At 42.3% G+C, this 13,031-nt stretch overlaps 1 protein-coding gene across 2 annotated transcripts in view; it reads left to right on the forward strand.

The window, feature by feature from the left end:
- The window catches only part of PTPRB (protein tyrosine phosphatase receptor type B), a 134,673-nt gene that overhangs the window by 87,432 nt on the left and 34,210 nt on the right, over nt 1–13,031 (forward strand). For both annotated transcript variants that reach the window (XM_044280441.1, XM_044280442.1), the window contains 8 exons: nt 457–729; nt 817–1,086; nt 1,790–2,053; nt 2,598–2,861; nt 3,206–3,487; nt 3,639–3,917; nt 4,527–4,676; nt 5,499–5,742. In XM_044280441.1, the coding sequence (XP_044136376.1) occupies nt 457–729; nt 817–1,086; nt 1,790–2,053; nt 2,598–2,861; nt 3,206–3,487; nt 3,639–3,917; nt 4,527–4,676; nt 5,499–5,742 (2,026 nt within the window). The remainder of the gene's footprint in view (nt 1–456; nt 730–816; nt 1,087–1,789; nt 2,054–2,597; nt 2,862–3,205; nt 3,488–3,638; nt 3,918–4,526; nt 4,677–5,498; nt 5,743–13,031) is intronic.

The following is a 13,031-nucleotide window of genomic DNA, read 5'->3' on the forward strand; positions in this document are numbered from 1 at the left end:
CCGTGGCATTGAGCCCTCCAGAGCAGCAGCTACTCACTCCTTTAGCCATCTAACTGATAGAGGGGAGCACAGAGTGAGGAAACTTCCTCAAATACCCACTTTACATATATAACATAACTGTCTGCAAAATGCTTGTTAAGCCCCCATTAGCTGAACATGCATGTATTTTTCATAGCAGAGAAGAAAAAGCTAGACACCTCTATCATAATCTAACAAACCAACCCTTCACCCCCAGAATTTGCAGTTGGGAGTTAGAAGGCCTCTTTCACATTAGATAGTCAGCCGATCTAATGTGTATGACCAGTGCCTTTATCCTATTCTTTACAGTTTCTATAGCATTTATGGATAATCTCTTATAATAATTAATCATTAAAAAGATAACAGATAATGCAAGTTGGCAATCATATATATTGACATAGAATGTTAAACTCTGGTGTCCTGTATGTTCTTCATTAGTTCCCAGCGCTGCTAAGAACATCTACATTTCACCGAATGGAATGACAAAGAGTCTCATTGTGAAGTGGACATCTGGTGGAGGAGATGTAGATTCATACATGGTGACAATCTTCCGTCAGAACAACCAGATAGAATCTCAGACCATATCCAAGAACATCTATGAACATTATGAACATACCTTCAACAACCTGATTCCAGGCGAACTGTACAAGGTTGTAGTACAGACAAACAGTGGAAGTTTAAGCAAAAACATGACATCCTTTGGACGAACAAGTATGACTTTGCTTCTAGATAGTCTTAATTGTTACAACTGTATATAATGTGTGAAGATACTTAAACTAATGGTTGATTGTCTTTCAGTGCCTTCAATGGTTCCAAAGTTGTGGGCAGATAATGAATACAACAGTCATCTACTGGTGGTCAACTGGCAAAGTGCACCAGGCATCGCAGATAGATATGACCTACTTCTTCTTACTAACCAAGGAGTTCTAATAAGTAACAAGTCTGTGCCAGCAACCACAAAATCACACAAGTTTGAAGACCTTGTTCCAGGAAAGAAATACAAAATCCAAGTGTTTACAGTCAGCAGCAGTCTATTCAGTAAAGCCGCACAAACAGAAGGACAAACAGGTAACAGAAAGTGCAAAATCCATGCACTGAATAATACGAATAACAAAAGATCTAGCTAAAATAAAATAAAAAATATGTTGGGATCTTATGGTTTGATTTGAATAAGGAAAGATCTCGAGGCCCTGTGGTTGCAAAAAAAAATCAGGGATTATCGTGGGAATATATATGAAATAGACCCTAGTAATAAGTGATTTGCTCCACCTCAATGGTGTTGACTTCTGTTGGACCTTTGGACACATTACTATGTCTGATGCTCTTGCACTCTGGTGGTCCAGCCAAAAAAAAAAAAAAAAAGAATAAGATTTGGGTGTCTTGTGACTAAACTGAAAAAGGAATTATCTTGGCAGTATAAGAAATAGATCCGGTTTTAAGTGATATGCTGTTACTTGATTGGAAGGGATCTGACCCAACTAAGCTCAGATTTAAGGGACCACATCTATTTAGTTGAATGAGGCACACGGTGTTTGTGGGAACTGTAGCACAGCACAGTTTAGAATGGGCAGGGGTCTTGGAGATCTGCCATAACAGTATGTGAAGGAGCACCCCCTTTAGGATCAGATTATTTGTCAGCATAAGCAAAGAATCATTTTTGGAAACAAATCGAAATTGTGAAGTCATAAGAGCCAACAAACCTCAAAGCAATGAAATTGATCAAATAAATCCTGTATCTGCTATATAACATTTTTTTATCTTAATGTTTTAGTCCCAGCGGCAGTGACAGGCCTAAAGATCACAGGGAACAGCACAGACAGCTTGTCATTCATATGGACACGTGCAGAGGGAGAGTTAGAATCCTATGATATCTTCCTATACAATCCAGACAACACTCTGCATGACCGGAAGCCTGGTGTACAAAGTCTCACCCAGAGCTCATTTCAGGGGCTGCTACCAGGGCGCCTTTATAAAATAGTTATCGTAACTCACAGTGGATCACTGACAAATGATTCCTCAATCCATGGGAGAACAGGTAATAATGAAATATATCATACTGCTGATACAACACCATTTTATTCTGCCCTGTATTATAGTAATAATAGGAAACCTACTGCAGGAAATACATCACCTTTAACATCAGTATTTCACATCTTGTGTAGTAGATTGAAGGCTGTGTCAATTGATTTAAAAACTTTTTTTATGGTTAAATACATTCAGCACTTGCAGCATAAACCTAGTAATCTATTCAAATTATAATGGAATGGATGATGAAATGAGAATGGGGAAACTGTGTGTCTTCTAGCAACAAGTCAATGGGAATTTGTAACTTATTTGGCATAAAACATTCTACTTTATGAACCACTTAGTTTCACGCTGGTTTCTAAATTGTGCCGCTTTCCATTATAGTCTATTAAAAGCATGTTATTTGCTGCTAAAATAAACAATGTAACAGTGAAGGTCTTTTTGACAATAATACAAGTCTAATCATCCTGCCTGTAACTTTCAGTAATAGGAGTAAAACATGAACCATTTTACTGAATATGAATTTTCATTATTGTTGGTGTTTTCTCTAACAGTTCCTGCCCCAGTCACCAATCTGCAAGCATCAAACAGAAATACATCAGACAGTTTGTGGTTTGCCTGGAACCAAGCACTGGGAGATGTGGATACATATGAATTGACACTTTATAACCCAAATGGGACACAAAAAGAACGGTTACAAGCCAATGTCCTTAGTGAACATCATTTCAAAAAGTTGGTTCCGGGACGCCTGTACAAGCTGGTGATAGTGACGCAGAGTGGTGACCTCGTCAATAAAGTGACTGCCGAGGCCAGAACAGGTATTATTCCTTCTTGCTGGCCAGGGCCAGATAACAACTTCAGGTTCACATAACTTTTGTATGATTTGTCTATTAGTCACAACCATAAAAAAAACACTGTGATGCAACTCAGTACAAGCACAACTTTGATGCAACTGCAATGACACACAATCTGTACCACTTGTATTGGAGTCCTATAAGTAAAAATTGCAAAGCCCAAATTGGAAAACAGTTGTGTTACACAGTTTGGGTCTTGCCACGTGAGGCTCCTGTGGCCAGGATCTTAAGTCTTGGATCATAGTTCCGCACTATGCAAGTTCTTTTTGAAGGATTTTCTTCTAATATTACACTGTTGTCTTTTATAGCTCCACAGCCACCCAATTCAGTGTCATTTACGGATGTAAAGAATACCTCTCTATCCATAACTTGGCTGGGACCCCCAGACTGGACAGACTATGATGACTTTGAGCTGCAGTGGATACCTACAGACCCACTAGTGGTGTTTAACCCCTACAGCATTGGCAAGTCCAATGGAAGAATTATCACTGGCCTTCGACCTGGGCGTCTCTATACCTTCAGTGTAAGGAGTGTCAGTGGCAATTTAAAGAAGACTTTGAGCTTGCCTATTACTGGAAGAGTGAGAACAAGTAAGAGATTTCATTGGATTAAGATATTTCATTAAACTGTTCCATTGTCAATTAGATCCTTTGTTATTGCATTTTTCCTTTTCTGAGTGATAATTTTGGATCGACCATGTATAATGGAACTCAATCAAGACTCTTTAATCTTTCATTACAGAACCTGATAAGATACAGCATCTTCATTGCCGACCTCAGAATTCGACTGCCATCTCCTGTTCATGGACACCTCCAGATTCTGACTTTGATGGATATACCATTGAATATAAAAAGAATGGATCCGATCTTGTGGAGTATTCCAAAAGAATTGAGAGGCACAAATCAGTCCTTACAATAATGCACCTTGAACCACATAAGAGATATGTTGTATCTATCAAAGTGCATTCTGCGGACATGATAAGTCAGGTGGTAGAAGAGAGCACCATAACCATGATAGATCGTAAGTACTGACAACACAAGAAATAGGAACTGATATGAGCATACTTGTCAACTTCTTTATATTGGCCTCTGGGAGGCCACCAAGTGTGGCATGCAAAATACACTGGAATATTTTTATTCTGGCAGTCACATTCCCCTTTCAGGACTCTAAAACGGGCCTTCTGGATGTTTGAGGAGAGTTGGCAATTATAGATATAATGTATTTAACAACTAATAAAAAAATAGGAACTGTAGTTTTATACGTACCTACTACCTCCTGTGGCTATAGATGTTGACGCTTGTTATACCACGTGGCAAAAAATTAGACTAGAGTTGTTATTATTATAGTATTCTTATAATTGAATAGTGCCATGTTTTCTCTGAAAATAGGATAATCAGCACAAATCCCATCCATGATTACTTGGCTTTTCCTGATACTTTGCTTAATTTTCCTTGTTACCATATAATTGGTGGTCTCATGGAGCTAGCATCTGACCAGCACCTGGTAGAATGTTGCACACCACATGCCTGTAATACGAATATGTTCACATGCATTATATTTTTTTATTTTTAAAGTTTACATTTTTATTACATTATCTAATTGTTAAATAAAACATTGTGTTTTTTCCAGGGCCCCCTCAACCACCTATTCATGTCAGAATAAATAGAAGAGATGCTTTCATTAGCAAGTCATCAATCCACTTCAGTTTTAATTGCAGCTGGTTCAGTGACACCAATGGAGCTGTCAAATACTTTACTGTGATTGTGTCAGAAGCAGATGGTAAGATCATGTTAAATCCAAAGGTTCTGCTATGTGGTTTTTACAAAACTTAATGGGAAGCCAAGATTTATTGCTAAAAAAAACAAGACTTAACTTTCAATCCAGCAGATCTTGGTAAATCCCTGATCAGGGACAACTAGACATACCAGTTATGGTTATGTATTAAGTACTTGCTGCTTTTAGCCCAATGTTGAAAAAATGTATAATTCACATTATTGACAAGATACAGTTACATGTTTAAAACTTTTATATGTATGCAAGGGTGGACCCTTAAAGTGGCCCTGGAAAAAATAAAAAATAAAAAATAGTCCCCTTGTTGTAGATGGGTCCAAATTGACAAAAGATGGCACAACACAAATAGGCAGGGATAACAGAAGCAAGACCGTAAGGTAGCACAAAATGTCGCCCAAGCAGAACCAAGTACTACAGTGCAGCACAAAATACTGCCACCCCTGCTTGCAGTATTCAACTGTATCACAGTCCTAAGGTATTCAAGAGGCCACCTGTGGCCTATCGGGCAGGCACATAAGTACCTGATGCCCCTAGCATTTATTTCATCTGAGAGCATCAGATCATTAGGTAACTAGCTGGCAGCTCAAGAAGCCCACTGGGCATCGGCCCACTTGGTAATTTCCCTGTAGGGTCTATGGCCAGTCCACCCCTGTATACATGTGGAAAGTATCTTTTCACGATACAAAGATAGTAGATCAATCCATAGTGTTCCTGTATATTGATAAGCTTTGCGCAATCATAATTAAAATATTATAGCTGAAAAATGTATTGCTACAATGTTTTGTTTCATTATTGTTCCATTTGTGTTAGGCAATGACAATCTGAAGCCTGAGCCAATGCATCCACTGCCAACATACACCGATTACAAACAGAACAGCTCTATCAAAATCTATCAGACGGACTACTTTCCAAGCAGATGTAGTGAATCTCCAGACTACAATGTCCAAAGTTTTAAAATTAAGCTGGGCGGTGAAATTGAAAACTTGGGAGGAAAATGCGATCTTAATCAAAAAAGATTCTGTGATGGACCCTTGAAACCAAAGACGTCGTACAGGTTAGCCACAATGAAGTTGATTTAGCCAAAGGAAAAAAAAAAGATGTTTTAGCTTGTGAACAACATGTCTTCTAAAATATTAGTGTATTCCTTCTAATATTAATGTATAGTGTATTTCTGTTAAATTGACATTCACATCAACTTCTGAATAAACAGAGAACTTACATAGTGACCTCCTTTTTATCTTTTCAGTTGCAGATATGCCAATTCCCAGGCTCCTACCTTCTACCATGTAAGATGGCTGCACTGCCTTTCAGACTACCTGATGCACACTGTAGTTCAAGATACTTTTTGCATCCCTCGGATTGGCCAGCATGGTCATGTAAGTAGTGCTGACCAATCCAAGTGCAGGGCCGGACAAGCAGGAAGTGTCTTGGAGTACCGATGCACAGTGTATATCAAGTAGTTGCTGCCAGCTTGGTTGACAGAACAGTAGTCCGTGAATTGGTGGATCTGGAGCCAAAAAGATGAAAAGCTAGACACGATGTTCATTCCCCAGTTAATTTTTTTTTCTTTTCGAAGCAAAGGGTTATTTTGAAGGCTCTGAACAACTTTATAATGTTTTTAATTGCATGCATTTTAGGCTAAAAATCTTTTGAATAGGTTTGTACCTATTTTTCATCTGCAACCATGATCCTCTTAGGCTAGTTTCACACCTCTGGTGTGAATTACGTCGGGCTGTTCCGGCAGACAATGCCGTGAATTGTCCAGACACAAACCACAGCATGCATTGGTTTGTGTCCGGCCGATCCTCTGCATTGTGTGCTGGAACATGTCCAGATCTCTGCCTGACCCCATTACACATAATGGGGCCTGGCAGGCATTCTGTTGGCTTCTGGCAGTGCATCCTCTGCCAGAACAGCCTTCCGCAATTCACACTGCAGATATGAAACTAGCCTTAGCTGATTTTTTATAGAATTAATGTTCAACTCAACTTAGAAGATTGTTCAGGAAATGACAGAGAGCCTAGAGACTGAGCACTGATTTTGGTGAATAGCATTCTGCAGCCTGATATGTCTAGGAATACATGCAAGCTGCAGAAACCAAATGTCCAACATTTTTTATAGAAAACCTAGTACAAAATTATTTATAGTCAAAAATACATGCATTTAATTAGAAATTGAACTAAAGGTGTCCATTGCCTTTAAGAATATTTTGCACATGTCATCTCTCCTTCAAAACACATTTGACGTCATGTATTAAAACTGTCCATGTTGCCATAGCAACCAATGCAGTTAAACATTTTTTTGCTAAGGGCAGTACAACCATTCTTTATGATAAACAGTTTAGACCAAAAAGGTTCTATGATGCCATCAATACTCACGGCCATAAAAACGCTTGACCTGGGAATTTATTATGCACTCTTTGTGTTATGAACCATCCTGCTTTCCTTTGACATATACTGTAAGACGCTATAAATTGTAGTAGCTCAAAGAAAACTTTGTCAAGGTCAATATTCATCCAGGAACAGAGGAGACTCTAAAAAGTAAAGGAAAGGCAGTAAAACAGCAGAATTTAGTTTAGACTTTATTCACATGCAGCAGATTTGTTTCAGAAATGTCTGTGTCTGTCCTATTCACCTGAAGGGACCTTGAATAAACAGTACGTGCCTGGTGCAGGTCTGCTACACATTTTACATTGGGGATCTAGAGCTTCCGATTATGCCTCTGGCCCCGAGATAAAGTATTTAAAAATGGCCTCCTTAGCTGAAACAGGTAAGAAACTATTTTGTCAGGTTCTATAAAGAATTATGAAGCAGTGAAAGTTGTCAGAAGTTTGGCAATTTTCATAGGGAGATGGAAACATTGAATTAATTTAGCAAATTAGCTGGTAGTTGACAGATTTAATTTTACTTTGCAGACAAGTGGGAGTTGCTGAAGCTGTTCTGCGTGTGCTTGGGAACTTCAGATGTATACCATTCTTTCTGATATCCTCTGTCAATTCCCCAGCATATGTCCCTGTTTTTCCTGAATGTCTGACAATACGCCATTATTCAGTCCTTCCAGTTCTACACTGTAGTTTTGAGACTGTATCTTAAAGGAGATATCCCATGAAAACTGTTACTATGTAATGAACAGGGTAAAATAAAAAGTAAATTAAATCAAGTAATATACATTAGTGTTAATCGAGCATCAAAGTGCTTGGGTGCTTGAGTAGAATACTTTGGGATGCTCGGGTGGTCTACAGAGCACCCAAGCACATTGGAAGTCAATATGAGAACCCGATCATTAAACCAGGCACCCCCTGCTCTGAAGAGGGGAGGGTATCTAGTTCATAGGAAAAAGTCAGAAATTGATGGAAACACCACTGAAATGGTATGGGAACAGCATGGGGAGGATGTCTGGCTGCATCTTGGACTCCCAGGTCGCTGCTGGGAACGATGTTGTCCGAGTAGTACACCACTTTTACAGACTGACAATAATAAGCACCAAACCGAAGATAAAATCAATTTTAGAGGAAAATGTATATTTACTTGTATATAAAGTGCAAGGGCTGCCAAAAATTAGAGGACCTCATTCACATTGTGGTACAATTCTGGTAGTGGGACTCCTACACTCATAAAGCCTATGCACTAAGTGAAAGGGCTTCCAAAAATTACAAGGAATCGGCACTCCAATACCTCCTTTATTACACATAAGGGAGGGCATCATACACACCCTTGAAAAATTATGATGGCTTGCTAGTGACCCTCAAAAACATTAGGAGCAAGGGCCTGCTGGTGACCCTCTAAAACATTACGGGTGAGGGCCTGCTTCTGATCTAACTATCTAAAAAATTAGGGGTGAGGATCTGCTGCTGAGCTGACCCTCTAAAACATTAGGAGTGAGGGCGTGCTGCTGATCTGACCATCTAAAAAATTAGGGGTGAGGTCTGCTGCTGAGCTGACCCTCTAAAACATTTGGGATGAGTGCCTGCTGCTGATCTGACCATCTAAAACATTATGGGCGAGGGCCTGCTGGTGACCCACTAAAACATTAGGGGTGAGGGTCTGCTGCTGAGCTGACCCTCTAAAACATTAGGAGCGAGGGCTTGCTGCTGAGCTGACCCTCTAAAACATTAGGAGCGAGGGCAGCCTAATAGGCATGTTGATATGATGGAGGAGGAGGAGGATGAGAAAAGGAAGATTGAACAATATAATATATATAAAGTGCCTTTATGTTCAGCCGCTTTACTCTGGTTTAGTAGAGAAGTCAGGGGCAATCCAGGCCTTGTTCATTTTGATAAGAGTCAACCTGTCAGCATTTTCAGTTGACAGGCAGATGCGCTTATCAGTTATTATGCCCCCAGCAGCACTAAATGCACACTCTGACAAAACGCTGGTCTCGTCTCGTCTCCCCTCCTCGGTTGCCCAAGGAACTACGTACTCTGCACCCAGCCTTGTCAGCTAGAAATTTTTGGAGCAATTTTTTCACAAGGACCTTCTGGTATTGCACCATTTTGCTAGTCCTCTCCACCACAGGAATGAGAGATGAGAAGTTCTCTTTGTAGCGGGGGCTGAGAAGAGTGAATAATCAGTAATCGGTGTTGGCCAAAATGCTTATAACGCGAGGGTCACGGTAAAGGCATCCTAACATAAAGTCAGCCATGTGTGCCAGAGTCCCAACAGACAAGACTTTGCTGTCCTCATCAGGAGGATGACTCTCAATCTCCTCATCCTCTTCCTCCTCTTCGGCCCATCCATGCTGAACAGATGGAATAAACCTGCTATGGGTACTACCCTCTGTAACGGAGGCAACCGTCTCCTGCTCCTCCTCCTCACCATCATCCAATTGAGAAGAGAAGATGAACTGAGAGTGGTCTGGCTATCACCCTGTGTACTGTCTTCCCCCATTTCCACCTCTTCCATATGCAAAGCGTCCGCCTTCACCATCTGTGTTGATTCCTCAAAGTTGCGTAAAACCTCACAAAGGTCAGACATCCATGTGCACTCGTCACTTGTGAAGAGCGAAAGCTGACTGGAAAGGCGGCAACCATATTGCAGCTAGTATTCCACTACTGCCCTCTGCTGCTCACAAAGCCTGGCCAACATGTGGAATGTGGAGTTCCAGTGTGTGCTCACATCGCACAACAGTCGGTGAGCTGGCAATTGCAAGCGCTGCTGCAGCGTTGCCGGACCAGCGGCAGCTGTAGATGACTTTCGGAAATGGGCACACACCCAGCGCACCTTCACCGGTAGCTCAGGCAAATTGGGGTAGGTTTTGAGAAACCGCTGAACCACTAAGTTGAACACGTGGGCTAGGAATGGTATGTGTGTGAACTTGCCGAGCTCCAAAGCCACCACCAAGTTGCGGCGGTGTGCTGTTTGTCCCCTAAGCAAATTAGTTTCAGAACGGCCTGTTGCCGCTTCCCCACTGCAGTGCTACACTGCTTCCAGCTACTGACTGATGGCTGACTGGTGCTGCAAGATGAGAATTCAGAGGTGGAAGTGAAGAAGGTGGTGGAGGAGGAGAAGGGGGGTTGCAGCCACTAATGTAGGTGGTGGCAGAAATCCTGATGGAAGTAGGGCTCACAATTCTTGGCGTCGGTAGCACCTGTGCCATTCCAGGGTACGACTCGCTCCCAGCCTCCTCATCGTTCACCCAGTGTGCGGTCGGAGAAATGTAGCATCCCTGGTCAAAAGCACTTGTCCATGTGTCAGTCGTTAAGTGGACCTTCCCAATAACTGCGTTGGTCAGGGCACGAGTCATGTTACGGGACACATGCTGGTGTAAGGCAGGGACGGCACACTGGGAAAAATAATGGTGTAAGGCAGGGACGGCACACTGGGAAAAATAATGGCGGCTGGGGACTGAGTAACGAGGGACCGCCTTCTAAGGCCTGGGGTATGGACATCTGTATGCTGCGCTGGGACACAGAAGTGGATGTGCTAGCTGTTGGTGCTTGCAAAGATCCAGGTGCAGGGTGGGAGGTATCCAGGCCTACGTCTTGGACAGGGGATTGGCCAGCACGTAACACAGGGGAAGAGGAGGCAGCGGCAGCGGTGTGACCTATTAGGGTGCTTTGAGGCCATGTGGCGGATCATGCTGGTGGTGGTGAGGTTGCTAGTGTTCACGCCCCTGCTCAATTTGGTACGGCACAGGTTGCAAATGACAATTCTTATATCGTCCGCACTTTACTCAAAAAAGCGCCAGACTGCGGAACACCGTCAAGGGAGATTGCAGCAAGGGGGTGCTCCGGGGAAAAGTTGCGGGCCATATTGGTGTGGCCCAGCTTCTCCCTTTTGCTACCCCACTGCCTCTTCCAGCCTGTTGCAGTGTTGCGGATCCCTCCCCCTCTGTACTGCTGTTCTCGCTCGGCTTGCCACCTTGCCAGGTTGGGTCAGTGATTTCATCGTCCACCACCTCCTCTTCCACTTCCTCACTCTGGTCATCCTCCTGACTTGTTGACCTAATAAGAACTTCACTTATGAACAACTGTATCTCATCCTCATCATGAACCTCTTGAGACACTAATTGCGGTTGACTTATTGGCAACTGCGTCTCATTATCATCATCCACCTCATGAAACACTAATTGCTGTTCCTCATCGTCATTTTTTTCTAACTGTGGATGCTCAAGAGTTTGGGAATCAGTGCACAAGATCTCCTCATGTCCCTCTTCAAGCAGGCTTGGCAAGAGGGCCAAATCAAGTAATGGTGATGAAAAGAGCTCATCGGAATGTCTAAGATCACTTATTTGCCAAGACTCTCCATGGTAGGAGGAAGAAGGATCAGGGTGAGGATTGTGTTGACCAGACTCTTGGCTACTGAGACTGGACTTTGTGGAAGACAGGGTGGTGCTTAATCGACTGGAAGCATTATCTGCTGCAATCCAACCGACCACCTGGTCGCACTGGTGTGACTTCGAGAGTGGTGTCCTGCGCCGCCCTGCAAACTGTGACATAAAGCTAGGTATCGTGGATGAGTGTGTTTCTTGTGCTCTGGCAGCAGGCCCAGGGCCATGGCCACTGCGTGCACCATCAGCAGCACGGCCACTTCCCCTTCCCTTACTGCTCGCCTTGAGCATATTAAATGTTATATATGCTTGCAAGTATGTCACACGTACAGTAGCGCAGGTTTTGAAAGTGTATGCTTAAATAAATTACACTGAATGTCACAGATATTTAGGATGCTCAAACGTTATACAGGAGATGTAGCGCAGGTAATGTCGCTGTCACCAGCGGCAATTTTTTTTTACTGAATGTCACTGATATTTTGGATGCAAAAACGTTATACAGGAGATGTAGCGCAGGCAATGTCGCTGCTGTCACCTGCGGTTAATGTTATACAGGAGATGTAGCACAGGTAATGTCGCTGCTGTCACCAGCAGCTAAACAATTGCACGCTATTTAGCGCACCCAATGGCGCGTTTTGGCCAGCCAATCACTGTAATGCCAGTAAACAACATGGCTACGGCATTACAGTGAGTGGCACTATTTCACCGCACGTTTATTGACTGCGTAGCATCCAACAAACGTGCAGGGGAGGAGACTCAAGCTCGACTGAAAAAGGTGTTCGGCCGAGCATGCTCGCCCAACACTAATATACATTCAATAAAATTAATCTTTTTTATGTACATTACATTTTTCTCTCTGGTAGAGCCCCCTGTTGTTTATAATTCTGGTCCATCTCCTACAATCAGCTGTTTAAGAGGGCACCGTTGCTCGCAGTAGCATTGCGATCTTCTCTCATGTCACCAAGCACAGCGCCGTACATTGTATAGTGGCAGTGCTTAATATCACAGTCCACCCCCATTCGCTTCAATGGAGCTGAGCTGCACCTAGGCCACGTGGCCGATGAACGTGTCATCGGTGGCTACTGCAAAAGCTGCTATCTTATCAAACAGCTGATCCGCAGGTTCCCACCAATCAGATACTGAGGTCATTAGTTTAAAAATCTCAGAAAACCCCTTTAAAATATTGAACTTTGTATATTTTATAATGCAAGTAGATAGCCGTATATTCAATTATTATATGCTAGTAGAAATATACTAATACCTTAAAATTACCACCTACTAATTTAATCATACAAGGCTATTTTCACATCTGCACCAGTTTTTCCATATTTCGTTTCTATTCTAGAAACAGAAAAGGTGTTGCTGAACAAAATGGTACAGCCTGCTGCACTATTGTGTCCAGAATGGAATCTGCCATAGAGGCCTCTAATGGGGCCTCCTATATACAAGTAAATCTAGCCTAAAGGCTTATTCACTTGTCGCAGTTATGTTGTGTTTTTTGCTCCTAAAACCTCTGGAAAATGCTGCAGTTTTACTTTGCTTTTGAACAACTGCACCAAAACCTGTGAGATGGCT

The sequence above is a fragment of the Bufo gargarizans genome, chromosome 2, assembly GCF_014858855.1.
Source record: "Bufo gargarizans isolate SCDJY-AF-19 chromosome 2, ASM1485885v1, whole genome shotgun sequence".
NCBI classification, from domain to species: domain Eukaryota; kingdom Metazoa; phylum Chordata; class Amphibia; order Anura; family Bufonidae; genus Bufo; species Bufo gargarizans.